At 36.0% G+C, this 14,674-nt stretch overlaps 5 protein-coding genes across 5 annotated transcripts, besides 1 other annotated feature; 2 read left to right on the top strand and 3 right to left on the bottom strand.

The window, feature by feature from the left end:
- Window positions 1–1,236: 1,236 nt before the first annotated feature.
- Window positions 1,237–4,341, bottom strand: TVAGG3_0178280 (5'->3' exoribonuclease family; the record flags this gene model as incomplete). The annotated part of the gene is made up of 1 exon (XM_001317723.1): window positions 1,267–4,329. The coding sequence occupies one exon, from the start codon at window positions 4,327–4,329 to the stop codon at window positions 1,267–1,269; it is 3,063 nt and encodes a 1,020-aa protein (XP_001317758.1).
- A 484-nt stretch (window positions 4,342–4,825) lies between these two features.
- TVAGG3_0178270 (positive regulation of cilium movement) lies at window positions 4,826–6,346 on the top strand (the record flags this gene model as incomplete). Its single annotated transcript, XM_001317722.1, has 1 exon — window positions 4,877–6,058. One exon carries the CDS (start codon window positions 4,877–4,879, stop codon window positions 6,056–6,058), a length of 1,182 nt encoding a protein of 393 aa, XP_001317757.1.
- A 63-nt stretch (window positions 6,347–6,409) lies between these two features.
- TVAGG3_0178260 (nucleolar RNA-binding protein, NOP10p family) lies at window positions 6,410–6,661 on the bottom strand (the record flags this gene model as incomplete). Its single annotated transcript, XM_001317721.1, has 1 exon — window positions 6,410–6,661. One exon carries the CDS (start codon window positions 6,659–6,661, stop codon window positions 6,410–6,412), a length of 252 nt encoding a protein of 83 aa, XP_001317756.1.
- Window positions 6,662–7,101: 440 nt separating this feature from the next.
- TVAGG3_0178250 (AAA-family ATPase family) lies at window positions 7,102–9,736 on the bottom strand (the record flags this gene model as incomplete). The annotated part of the gene is made up of 1 exon (XM_001317720.2): window positions 7,346–9,736. The coding sequence occupies one exon, from the start codon at window positions 9,734–9,736 to the stop codon at window positions 7,346–7,348; it is 2,391 nt and encodes a 796-aa protein (XP_001317755.1).
- Window positions 9,737–11,136: 1,400 nt separating this feature from the next.
- Window positions 11,137–14,130, top strand: TVAGG3_0178240 (paraquat-inducible protein A (PqiA) family; the record flags this gene model as incomplete). The annotated part of the gene is made up of 1 exon (XM_001317719.1): window positions 11,137–14,130. One exon carries the CDS (start codon window positions 11,137–11,139, stop codon window positions 14,128–14,130), a length of 2,994 nt encoding a protein of 997 aa, XP_001317754.1.
- A 253-nt stretch (window positions 14,131–14,383) lies between these two features.
- Window positions 14,384–14,674: part of a mobile genetic element that runs on past the window's edge.

Raw genomic sequence — 14,674 nt, 5'->3', positions numbered from 1 at the left:
TTCTTCTTCGTGTTTAATTTCTAATTCAACTTTAAGATGAACTTCAAAGAGAATAGATAGTTAATTTTTTTCCATGATATTTCAATTTTTTTTCTGTTTCAGCGCATCAGAAAAATATCTGGAGTTTTAAAATATATTTAATGGTGCACATACGTTCATCTGACTTTATTTCAAATTCATGACAAATTTCATTCAGACTATAGTTAAAGGATGTTATTTCGACATTTCGAAACCTGGTACATATGGATCTACTGGTTTATGTTTTGCAGAAGTCGAACTTGAATTTCCAGAAAAAACAAAAGAAGAAACAAAGACAGAAATCAAAGAAGAAATCAAAGTTAACTACAAACGAAAAAATAAACTATTCTTCATTGTTTTTCTGGTTTCTATCATATCTTAATAAAAACATATTCAATTTGAGTATTCATTGACCTTGATCACGCACAATAATGGTCGCATAAAATGAAACAGAGTTTAGAGTAAATATAGAAGAATATCAATATCATTCTGTAAATATTCTTTTATTTCGGTTTTCACATTTGAGGATTGAGTATCTATCTAAAACAGATGCGACAATATTTTCGGGTTTATTTTTAAGGCTGCACTTACGCCCTTCTGACTTTGATTCAAATTTTTGACAACTGGCTTGAAGAGAGAGGGTCAAAGTTGCTATTTGTCACTTTTCCACAAGAATATAATGGGGAAAAAGTTATCATATAGTTGATCTCATTCACTGAGGTGAGAGATGCATGTAGTGTAATTTGATAAACAGTGGGATTGCTGCTCTAAGTCCTAGGTTCGAGACACATTGACTTCATTTTTCTCTTTTTTATTGACGTAAACTATTCAATTTTTGTGTTCTCCATTCAAATTTCAGAATTTTTTTTGCAGATTTCACGCTACATTCGAAGTTACCTTTTGTAACAACCACCACTGCCTACGAAAGACGAAAGTGTGTCACGATTTCACCCGGAAATCCGACGGTTGTTTAAGAGTAAGCACTTTTGGCACCTACTCCTGGCTTGAAGCGTCATTGAAAATTAACCTTAAACATCTAAATTGAAAGCCATGTCATAGGGGTGTAAGTGCACCCTTAAGTCCTCCTTTAAAAATATCAATTCAAATGAATAAATCAAATAGAAAACAATTCACTGGAGAGAAAATATGAATTCAAATGACTTTTCAGCTGTTTGGTCTGAGAGAAGCCTTAAAAACAATGTTGTTTATAGTTGTGAAATAAGTTTGAAGTAATTTATAAATAAAAATTTATTGAATAATCCACAAATCATCAATTTTCTCAACAAAACCTCGAAGAGTGGTAAGACGCTTACGCATGTTAGTGCCGAACTCAAGAACCTCGTCCGACAAAACAAATGCTTCACGCTTCTTGCGGTCAAGACCAACAATACTACCAAATGTGCCGAATGGAGTAGAACCACATTCGGAAATACAAATAACACGGTTAGAAATAGCTGCTGATTGGTTTTCGCTTTTCTGCATACCACGTGACAAAATAGAACTAATAGGTATTGTAACTTCGCATATTTCTTCATCTTCAATACGTGAACCAATAAGAAGACGCTCCAAACTCTCTAATGTACTCTGTTCGATTGTCATGTATTTGTTGTCAACTAAGTAGAATTTCGATGTCTTACTGACTTCGCGGATCCACTGGACAAGTTCTCGTGTCTTTCGGTCAACTTCACTCGGAGATCCATCGAAAAGATCTGTTTTGTCAACAAATTTTAATTCGCGTGAATCATCGTAATTTCGCAAAAAATCTAAAAGTTTACCCGATCGTTTGAAATACTCAGCGATGATGAATTTAGCTTCTTTAGAAAGTTGCAATGTCTTACCACTATAATTAACAAATCCTTCTAAAAATTTGTCGTCGTAGAAAAGAGTCAATGCAACATTCAAATCTTTTTCACGTGAAACTGGAAGAGAACTGAGTGCGGCGTGGAAAAGACTAGGATCAACACCAAATTCTTGAAGAACACTGTCGTAGCTAACCCAGTTATCACGACTTCCTTCAAATTCTTGTTTCATACTTGTTGGATAGATACGTTTAAAAATTTTAACATCGACTCCGTCGCCTTTGATCTGTTGAATAACACCGACATTTCCTGAGTATTCACCACAAGTAACAACAACTTTCATACCTTCTCGAAGTGATTCAATGTTCTGTGTTGTGAAAAATCGTTCCAATGTGTTAGTCTTAGAAACTGGAACACAAAGTTCAAATGGAACATATGTGATTTCGTTGGCGAATGTGAAGCGAGTCTCACCCGAATTAGAGATACAAAGTAAACGAACACCAAGAATGACTTTGCACTGTTTAACATCAAGTGCGTAATCTTTCTTGTACTTGTAGATCATGTTACAAAACTCTGTACTAAGTGATGGAATCGCGCAGATGGATCCATCTTTGCTGATAGATAATGCACCGGCACAGTCACCAACTTGACAAACTAAACAGGGACGTAAGAATGGCCAGTTGACAAGAACAACTTTACCAAGGACTTCACCTGGATCTTCGAAATCAGAAAGGCCCATGGGTGGAAATTCTTCGTAGCGGCTACAATCAACGGAAATAAGCAATGATTCGCCTTGACTTGGACGTTGGAAGATGTTGACAGGAACAACTGTGCGAATGATACTCATAGGCATAGGAGGATTGCTGAAGAGTGGTAAGCCGGGTGGAATACAATATGACTTAGTTGATTTTGGTCGTGGAAATGTGACATCAAAGGGAACTTCACCTTCAGATGAAATGATATATGATGGAATAATAGTGTTTCGCTCGGTTTCGTTTGGTCCAAGTTTGGAAAGATTGGAAGAAACAAGTTCTCGAACTTTCTCAACATCAACAAATGGAATTAAAACAACACCTTCGTGTTCAACGGCACGACCGTTCAAATCGATACTGAATGATGTAGGGTAGTATGATGAGATAGGTGATGGACTGAACATTAATGATGAAAGTGCTGATGGAAGAAGGTTTGCTGATTGTGGTGGTAAAATGCACAAAAGTTGTTCGAATGGAAGTGGTGGTCGAGATAGTTCGAAATGTGAAGAGTGTTCAAGAACATACTCTGAAACGATGATGAGAGGTGGTGCGTAAAAGTATTGGAAACACCAAGTCCATGAAGGACAGCCTTCTGTGTAATATTCAAGAACCCAGTCGAATGAGTCAAGAACTGAAAATGATAGTTTCTTCTCAAATTCTGGATCTCTCTTTGTTTCCTCTGGATACTTTTCACTGATGTATGTTCGTGCTGTTTTCAAGTAATTTTGCATCTGTTTGTCTTGTTCTGCCTTTTCTTGTTTCTTAGATTTGTTCTTGAGTTGATGAACAACAGAACGAAGGAAAATCTGAAGGGCAGGCTTATTAAACTTGCCGTCAACGATCAAATACTGCTTCGTCTCGAGCAGTGACTTCTGATAAGCAATGACAACTTGGTCAAAGTCGCCGTGTTGAATGATTACATCAGGGAAATGAGGAATGAAGTCGTTTCCGATCAAGAAAGAGAAACCGGCGAAATCATCAACAAGGTTGGATAAAGGAATACCAGGGAAATCGTAGGAAAGATACTCTTTTAATATTGGTAAATGTAATAACTCAAAATCATCGGCTCCTGTCTTGAGTTTCGCGAGTTTTCCGTTGCCTACATTCTCATTGGGACCAACCCAGGCATCCCATTCTCTCATAATATAAATATATTTTTCTTTGGATTGTAAAGCTAAGAAAATAAGATCTGCGTCGGGTGAGTAGATACAGTGTGTTGAGTTTGGATCGTAATCGGCGGTTTTTCGAATTTCACGAATGTAATTGAAGAATTTATGTTCTCCTTCGCCAGGAGTACGATGTGAGCTGTAAATTAACTGAGGAGTAGACCAAGCTCTATCGGAATTTACTTTTCTCTTGAAGTATTCGAGTAAATGTTGATGTAAATCTTCCATAAAAGTTGTACCAACGGAAATTGCTGTTGTATTGAATGCAGCACCAACACTATCACGTGCTGCAACAAATCTACGAGATCTTTGCTGAGTGCATTTGGCAAATGGAGCTGGACCATCAACTGAAATGAATAAAACAATTTGTGGCTTAATGACTTGTACTAAAACATCTAAATATCGGCATACTTCGTTAAATAATTGTAGTATTGTTCCTCCAGAAGACATACTAATTGACCTAAGCGCATTATAAATAATACAATTGAAATCTATATAAAAATAATCAATTTTTGGCCTCGCTGGATCATTCATCCTCCTTCTTACAAGAGGGTAACGTTGAGTGACCCATCTATAGAAGCCTGGAACACCCATTTTTGTCTAATTTAAATTTGAATAAATGTAAATCTAAAAAATCAATCCAAGATTTTTTATGCAAGAAATAAGTCATCAAGAACATGTAAATTCTAATTTTCGTCAAAAAACGAGATCAATCCTAAAATAATGACGTGATACATTTAATATTAGAAAATTTCATATTAAACTAGCTAGCAATCATTACAGACATGATATTTTTGCACAAAAAATCTCGCTTGGTGTTGATGTATGTAAATTTCAGGATTTTGTTTTTAATTTTAAGTCTTTGACTTTTGATACTTATTCACTCATATAATTATTCATTATTACAATATCAAATCAGATTTGAATCTGTTTTTTAGATAAAATCATGATATTGAGCCTTCTAGCCATGTGATATGCTTGGAATAATACATTGCAGTGATCCCACGTTATCATTTAGAGATGCTTACAGATTTGTTTACGTTTTTGAATAGATTTATCTGCTCCAAAACAAAATTATAAAATTTTGAGTGCTATTTCAGTTTGTTATAGCACTGTATTATTTAAATCAGTCAAAGAAGCTATGCAAGAGCTTGGAATACAGGGTAGAGAAGTAAATAATCTTGCTGTTTTAATATGGACTGATTCAATTAACGATGTAGATTGGTATACTTTCTTAAACCTTTGGCAAACAATCAATAGAATACCATTTTCGAATGTTTTATGTAGAAAATCATCTCTTACTAGATGCATACAGCAAATATCTACACATTTTCCAAATCTTTATTCATTTTATCCAAAATCATTCATTTTACCATATAAACAATCAGCATTTTTACGTGCAAAACAGAGTAAGAATTGTACGTGGATCATTAAACCAGATGGCGGATCCTTAGGAAACGGAATTACAATTCTCAAGCCAGGATGCGATTATCCACCAGATAACAACCTTGCAGTAGCTCAACAGTACCTTGAATCATTCATCCTAGATAAAAAGAAGTTCGATCTAAGGGTTTACGCTTTGGTTGCTAGTATTGATCCATTAGAAATCTATGTATACCGAAATGGGTTATCAAGATTTTGCTCAGATGAGACAGATCAATCTTCGGTTTACTCACAAATCACAAATGTTACGCTGAATAAACAAAACCCAGAATTTGATGGGTTTCAAGACATATCTAGGTTAATTTCAGATACGTTTGAGCGCTTAAAGAACGAATTTAATGCAGATATTAATAAATTATGGGAAGAAATCGATAATGTTGTTACATTAACCATAATTTCTGGACTTAAGTACATGAAGACTGGCGTGAAAAGCTATCTTAAGCCTTCTATTGTATCAAGATGCTTTCAGATCTTTGGTTTTGATATACTTCTTGATACAAATCTTCATCCTCATGTTATCGAAGTAAATTATCGGCCAAATCTAGAATATCATAGAGGACCAGAGCGTAGAATGAAGGTTGGAATGATAAAAGATGCAATAGCTATCGCCGCTCCTTTTGAATCTCTTCAATCTGCTCTAGATTACAGAAAACTGGGTTGGAGTAACGAAACATGGAGAACATATCTCATGAACAACCCAGAACTCAAAGAATTAATCAAAAGTTCAAAAGAAAAAGCAATTCAATTGTCAAATTTTGTCAAAGTATATCCAACAACCGGAGAACTCAATAAGACTTACCAGGATGTAATCAAAGTTGTCGAAAATATGAAGCTTGAATCAATTCCAGGTTCATTCTTGATTCCTGAGAGAGATATGTAAAATTTAAGGTCATGAACCACTTTATAAACATCTAAATAGAATAGAAAGCTTTAGATGACGATCAAAAATAATTCCAAAAATATTTTTGTTCAAACATCAGTAGAAGACTTGTTTTATCTCAGTCATGCAAACACAGACACAAAATATTACCGAAACACATACGAATCTTGATCATATTTCTCCAATTTTTTATTTTTCTTATTTGATCAAGATCATTTAGATAATAGTTGCATTTTATCATGTATTATACAATTTTTGTTTTGTTTATAAAAATAGAGAATATTAAAACAAAATTTTATTTTTTAGTTGAAATTTCGTAAGTTTCTATGCCAATTATAAACAAATTTTATTTTAGTATTCGATATCTGGTTGCTGGTATGGAAGGAGGTTGAATTTAGCCTTTGTCTGGATACGTTCTGCAGAATTCTTATCTTCTGGTGAGAAACGAGCTGGATGAGCGGAACGTGTTTGTCCGCCGCAGCGTGGGCACTTCTGTTTGAGAGTGTATTGCTTGCACTGATCGCAGAGCTGAAGATACATTCGAGATTTTAAATTGAAAGACTCTGTTTGATTTGGTGGAGCCAAAAAAGAATTTCTGTCCATTTTGCTTAAATATAAATAGGAAAATAACCAAGGAATAACATTTCATTATCAAAATGACAATATATCAATTGAATCCCAAATATTTTATCAAAATCTCTTTAAATTTTGGACAACCAATTACTACACACAATCATTTATAAGAATATTTGGTTTTTACAAGAAAACAGATTTTTGTATGAAATAAAAAAGTGACATCCATAAATGAGATCAACGGAAAGGAAAGAAGTATTATCAGAGAAAGATAAGAAACTAACATCAACACAGATTGCGGCCGTAGAAAATGCTATTGATGAAACACTGGATATTTTTACCTTAACAGTTCAAAATTCAACAAGCTCTTTTCCTTCTTTCGCTAAATACGTAATATTCCTTGCATTGATTGGAATTCTCGCTTTGGCCATTTGCATGAAATAATGTTTTTTATATATCTTTAACGTTTTATTAAATGTTTATGTTTATTTATTTTTTCAAATTTAACCATCTTTTCTTCATACTCTTAATTCTATTACCAAGAATCAAAACAATCTTTACTTACTTGATCAAATTAGAGAAAAATTAAATTTGATAATCAAAATTTCTTTGTTAGGATTAGTTATCAAAATAGTAAGTTGTAATTTTTTTTATTAAAATATTTTATTCAATAAAAAAAGATCGTAAAACGTTAAAAAACCCTATTCTTGGTTCTTAGTTGCCTTCTGGGAACAAGCCGTCATCCTGAGACTGGATTCCTGGAGCTGGGGCACCGCCCTGAGCACGTCTCTGATCATTCTTGAGTGAAGGTGGGAGACCCTGAGATACCTGCATCTGTTCAGCGAAGTGCTTGTAACGAGAGATATCTGCCTGAGAAACGGAAGCACGAGCACCGACTAAAGCGCGCTCGAAGTCTTCACGCTTGATTGTGTAGAGATCTGGGTCTTCCTCTGGAACGGCCTCACCCTTCTCGATGGCGGCCATTCTTGCCTCTTCCATTCTCTGGTGTGGAGCGAGAGCTCTCTTGAGAGCGATCTTCTTAGCTCTTGTGCAGATTTCACCGATATCAGCGCCGGAGTAGCCCTCTGTAGCCTGAGCGAGTGAGTCGAAGTTGACGTCGGCGTTGACTGAGTTCTTTCTCATCTGTGCTCTGAAGATAGAAGCACGAGCTGGGAGATCTGGAAGTGGAATGTAGATGAGCTGATCCAAACGACCTGGTCTCATGATAGCTGGATCGATGATATCTGGTCTGTTTGTAGCACCGATCGTGAAGACAGACTTCTTAGCCTCAAGACCATCGAGCTCTGTAAGTAACTGGTTGATGACACGATCTGTAACACCGGAGTCGCCTGGTGTTGAGCCACGAGCCTTAACCAATGAATCGAGTTCATCGAAGAACAAGACGCATGGTGCAGCCTGGCGAGCCTTGTCGAAGACATTACGGACGTTGGATTCTGACTCACCGACCCACATGGAGAGGAGCTCTGGGCCCTTGATGGAGATGAAGTTAGCTGAGCACTCTGAAGCGACAGCCTTGGCGAGGAGTGTCTTACCGCAACCTGGCGGGCCGTAGAAGAGGACACCGCGGGATGGATCCATCTTGAAGCGAGCGAAGAGATCTGGGAACTGAAGTGGGTACTGGACTGTCTCGCGCAATTCCTGCTTGACATCCTCGAGACCACCGATATCTGCCCACTTGATGTTTGGAACTTCGACGACTGTTTCGCGGAGTGTTGATGGGTTGGCGTTCTTGAGAGCGGATCTGAAGTCATCCATTGTGACCTTCATCTCGTTGAGGATGTTGACATCGAGTTCATCGTCTTCGATATCGATCTGATCGAGACGAGCACGGATGCACAACATAGCTGCTTCTGTGCAGAGTGATGCAAGATCTGCGCCGACGAAACCGTGTGTCTCGTGAGCGATGACTTCGAGATCGACATCGTCAGAGAGTTTCATCCTCTTTGTGTGGATGCCAAGGACTTCGAGACGGCCGGCCTCATCTGGGACACCGATATCGATTTCACGATCGAAACGGCCGAAACGACGAAGAGCTGGATCGATGGCGTTTGGTCTGTTTGTAGCAGCCATGACAATGACGTTGGAACGAGACTTGACACCATCCATGAGTGTAAGGAGCTGAGAAACAACACGTGTAGAGGCTTCACCCTGTGCTTTGTCTCTGTTTGGAGCGACAGAGTCGATTTCATCGATGAAGATGATGGATGGGGATGTTTCCTGAGCCTTCTCGAAGATGGATCTGAGGTTGCCTTCGGATTCACCGGACATCTTGGACATGATTTCTGGACCGTTGATGAGGTAGAAAGCGGCACCTGTTTCGTTAGCAATGGCACGAGCAATGAGTGACTTACCGCAACCTGGTGGACCGTATAAGAGAATACCACGTGGTGGCTTGATACCAAGGTTGGAGAACAACTGTGGATGGCGGAGTGGAAGCTCAACAAGCTCACGGATAAGGCCAAGTTGCTTACGGCAGCCACCGATATCATCGTAGCCAACATCGTTCTTTGGATCATCATCTTCACGTGGGATTGGATCACCATCTGTGAAAATGTTTGTTTGGGCTATAACAATACCGTATTCCTTTGGCTCGGCTCCCATGACCTTGAACTCGAAGGTACGGCCTAAAGCATCGACTGTGAAGGAGTCTCCCTTGCGGACTGGGCGGGAAAGAGCCTTGAAGTATGGAAGAAGAACTGTTTCGAAAAGATCACCCTTGAGACCTTCAATTGTATCAGCGTATGGAAGGATTGAGACTTTCTCGAGGTATGGGGCATCGCCGCAGGATTTAACGGAAACAACATCGCCTGGGCGGACACCGAGATTCTTACGAACGACTTTGTTCATCTGGACTTTGCCTACGTCGCATGTATCAGCGGAGCAGACAAGTACGAGTGTAGCTTTCCTTCTCTTGCCGTGAACGATGGCTGTTTCACCGTTGAAAAGTTCGAGCTCTTCCATCTTATCTGGATTAAGCATGATGATAGAGTTATCACTGATCTGAATATCATCCACAATAAGGCGGTATGGTGCCTTCTTGTGCTGATTTATTACACTTGGATCTGGACCTGCAATATCAGACATTGAAGAAAAATGACAAAATTGAGATTGAAAGGAAAAATCTTTTTTTGACCAATTAACGAAACATATAATTTTTTCATTGAATTTAGATATGTCTTTGGATACAATATCTGAAAACCATCAGAAGTGAACTTAGTATAAAATTTTTTCAAAAAATTTTATTGGAAAAAATATATCACCTGATAATTATTTTTAGAAGTGTAATTAATTTATCAAATAAAATTCAGGCTTTTTTTCTGATGATGTCATTTTTTTTGGAGTAAAAAATGGCCGGTTATGTTTCCAAACAACCAAAAATTTTTCATCAATTTGTTTGCCTCTTTCAACTCCATGGCAGGCCAATTATACACTCAATGACCTTATTAGAGGTAAGTAATGACAAATGCTAGATAAATTTGTAGTAATACACCTAGAAATTTATCCGAAATGAAGATTTTTATCTGAGAAAAAGAGTTAGTCAAATTTAATATGACAGCTTTTGAGTATTTATATAGGTGATACACTTTTAAATGTTTACAAGCACGATCGCCTTATTTTCATGAATTACAATATCTTACTTTACATTATACCTCACGTAACGTAAGAGGACATGCACTTCTATGAAAAACACGCATTAATTATATGTTTCTTCTATAATTTTTTCGTGAATTTTAATGTAATATTCATTATAATAAAAAATTATTGAATTTCAAAACCGGGATATTGTTTTAATGAACTGCTTATTTCTATTTTGGATAAAAATGAGATAATTATTCATTTTTATAGTTGTATAAAATAAATTTGCGATCTTCTTTTGAATTAGCATATTTTTTCTATAAAAAACTAATAAACCAATAGCAAAAATTAGATTGCAAATACTCATAATATGATTATTCACTCATAAATTGTAAATCTCAACCAAATAACATCATAAAAGCATTAAAAATAGATACCTATTAAGGGATAGATATCTATTAAGGGATAGATTGATATACAATACATTTATAATTCTATTTTGAGAGAAGGATTAAATTACTTGAAATTCCATAATACCAAAAAAGGATTCAATTATTCAGTTCCTGTCCTAATGCACTAAATTATCATATTTGTAGGATCTTTTTTAGATCATTTTCTAAAAGTGAAACATAAAATTTCTTTTTCATGTATTATACACATTTCCAATATTTTCATTTACACATTTAATTTGAAAACTTCTGAAAATTGAAACAGATATTTGAAAAGTCTGCAAGGTTCAGTTTAAAATTCAATGGTTGTGGAATGATTTAAAAAACTGATCCTCCAAATATGATAATTTAGTATATTTGGACAGGAACTGCAGAATTGAATATTTGCATCATGACGAAGTTTCAAGTAATTTGATCTTTTTGAAAGAATACTCAATTGAATAAAAACTCAAAATACGAATGCTTCCTATATACTTTTGTATTGCTTCTTGCTTTTCATATATCACTCTAGGAGAGGAGCAATGCGATTTCAAGTGTTGGATTCGGAAACTCAATATTTCTATTGATGGATTTAGTACAGAAACATCATTTTTAGGTATTAAGTACAAGATAGAAATCAATGACATTAAAGTTTATGGTATGGATTTAAGTTATCTTGATAGTGAATTCTACCCAGATTCTCATATTGTTCAAAATGGTCTCGAGTTCGAGTTTGATTTGCAAGCTTCTTCGGATTTTACATTAGTAATTAGTACAGGAAGTACAAAGCTTGTTAATGCTGCAGTTCATGCAGCTATTACCGGTGTTGATGCTCAAATTAGTTTAGATTTTACCAAGGATGAGTTGGGATTAATTAAAGCTGTTATTTCTCCTGAAGATAGATGCTCCATAAAGTTGAACTCAATTAAACTTGAAGCGCATTTTTCATCATCATTAGAACAAAAATTTTTTGATTTATTAGAAGGTTTTATTGAGGATCAATTAAAACAGAGAATAGGCCCAATAATATGTACACAAACACATGATATAATAGGGTCTGAAATTACTCAAGCATTTGAATCCGCAAACAAAGTTATTCGGCCATACTTAAATGGAACGCATCCTATCGTAATTCCTATTGATCAAGATAGTTCTGGTCTTAGAAAATCAGAAATTGTTGACGTTATCAGATTTGTTCTTTCAAATTTCACTGGATTGAACGGCCCTCTAAATCTTAATGCCCTTGCAAATAGATTTACTAATGGAACAGGAAAATTAAACCTTGCACAAATCATGAAATATTTCAACTCCACAAAACCATTAGAGATTTCTGCACCGATTCCAAACCTCAATACAACTCTTAACCTTACTTTGCTTGACCTCAACCTCTCAGGCTTAAATACCTGGCAAGATTTTACCATTCTTGAGCCAGAAAGTGCATATATCTTAGATACCCATACTGGAATGGATGCTTTAGGTATAAACTTGACATTTATGATTAATGTTTCATTCAATGGCACCACGATCTCAACAGGTGATTCTTATCTCTCAGAAATTGGAGATCTTGACCTTTATATCACTAAGAACAAGATGATGACGAAAGCCCAGATTGCTCATAAAAAAGGGTATGGCCTAAATTGGACCGATCCTCAATGCATCAATCTTGGTTGTATAGAATCCCTTCTCTCTCCACATGGAACAGGACTAACTTACCTCTCCTTCAACACATCTATAGAAAACTTGTCTATTGAAGCTAGCACTGGTGATATGGAGGCAGAAATTCGCAAATTTATCAACAACATTGTAAAGTTCTTTGTAGACAACTACAGGCCAATTCTTCCAGTATTTGTCACATCCTTTGTCAACAGCTTTGGTACATCGAAGCTGAATGCAATTATAACAGAGCAACTCTCAAAAGCAGGATGTAAGTATATTGCTGAATACCCAAATAAATATTTTGTTTTATGGACCACTGCTACAGCTGCATCATGTGCTTTGGCTATCTTTCTCATCATTTTCATGATTATGAGGTCAAGTCTTAAGAAGACGAATGAACTCGAATCCAAGACTAAATCGCTTGAGTCTTTGAATTCACTATCCAAGATCACTGAAGAAGGTTCTATCAAAGGCTTTTGGGGTAAGTTCCTCAGAACTGACGACCAAAGCTCCCTTCTAATGACAAGCAAGCTTTCATTAACAACAAGGATATTGATGCCTCTGCTGGTTCTTCTCAACATAGCTGTATTCATATCATCGAATACAAGTATTGGCGCTTCTGTTTTCTGTAAATTTATGATTGGCACAGACAAACTTGTATCGCTCCCATCAATTGAAGATTTCTCGCTCATCAACTCGATCACGGAGATGTGGGAAGCGAAGACGTACTTCTTATCTATCCTTATTGCAGTCATGTCATGTGCTTGGCCTTATACAAAACTGTTAATGATGCTTGGGTGCTGGTGCCTCCCTTCTCCTGTTATGAAACCAGAGAGAAGAGAGAAATGGCTAAGGTTTTTGGATGCATTAGGTAAATGGAGTATGGTTGACTCTTTTGTAATGGTACTTATGCTTATTGCATTCAATTTCGATCTATACTTCCCTATTATATCAGGGATGATCGATTCTCCTTTTTCCATCCATCTTTGGGTCTATCCAGCATACGGATTCCTCATGCTGATGCTAGGAACAGTAATCTCTCTTGCCCTCTCCCATGTCATGCTGGCCATTGAAAGGAAAGTTGACTCTCCTGAAGAAAAGATTGAAACAGAAAGCTTGAAAGAAAAGAACTCTCTCGCTAAGTACGTAAACAACAAGTTCTACAAAGTGATACCAGTCATTCTTATTTTACTCAGCGGAGGATTGCTTGGTATTGGCTTGATTTCTATCTCCTTCTCATTTAATTTTGAAGGATTGACGGGATATGCACTTAATTTACTTGATACATCTCATGAAAAGCGTTACTCTGTGATTGATCTAGCTTTGAAGCTTCCTGATGCAGCACAATATCCTAACTCGTTCACAATTAGATTTACTCAGGTGCTCTACATTGTTATCGCTATTATAATGCCTTGCATGCATGTTTTAACATTATTTATTATGTGGGTCATCCCAATGTCGTATAGAGCACAGAAGACGATATACGTCGCAGCCGAAATTATGTACGCTTGGGCTTGCCTAGATGTTTTTATTATTTCTATCTTAGCTGCCGTTTTGGAAATTTCTCAATTTGCAAGGTTTATGGTTGGAGATAAATGCGATATAATTGATCCGATTGTAAAGAAGTTCTTTGCAAATGAACCGTTAATCAAGGGTCATGAAACATGCTTTGATGTAGTCACAACATTGAATGAAGGATCTTGGTATCTTTTCTCTGCAGCTGTTGCACATACAATCGCAACATTGTTGGTGAATTTCTTCGCGAGAAAAGCTCTCAATGAAAGAAAAGGAAAAGATCAATATCAATCTATTGTTTAAATTTGAATATAAAGATTAATTCTATTAATTAATATTGATTGTGAACTATTCATGAAAACATTCATCCAAATGACACAAGTACAACTTAAGTAAGCTATTTTTGATTGAAATGGTTTATTTCAAATATATTTTTCAGCTTGAAATTCAAAATATGACTTCATAAAATTGAATTTGAATTAAAAAGATTAATTTATTACGATGCTTCCCTGCAAAAATTATTATTTCTTTAATGAAATGATCCAAGTCAAATTAAGGGTGCACCCGTATGTACGTTTATTTGAGAGGAGGATTACCCTCTCAATTTTGAGGGATTCGTTAGTTTATTTTCTCGATGAATATGCAATAAAATTTGATTTTTACCTTATCAATATACTTCATATAATATACACATGTTCATGTAAAAACTTTTTTCCAAAATCCTCAGGAATTAAGGGATTTTTGAATTTTAAGAATTTTTTTCGAATTTTTTCGAAAAAAAAATATTTTCAGAACAGCCTTAACGGCTAAGATTTAGGAACAATGTTAAGTATCAAAAAGAAAGGAG

This window comes from Trichomonas vaginalis, chromosome IV, assembly GCF_026262505.1.
Source record: "Trichomonas vaginalis G3 chromosome IV, whole genome shotgun sequence".
NCBI classification, from domain to species: domain Eukaryota; phylum Parabasalia; order Trichomonadida; family Trichomonadidae; genus Trichomonas; species Trichomonas vaginalis.
Note: the sequence above shows the minus strand (reverse complement) of the source record. Positions and strands in the feature narration are given on the sequence as shown.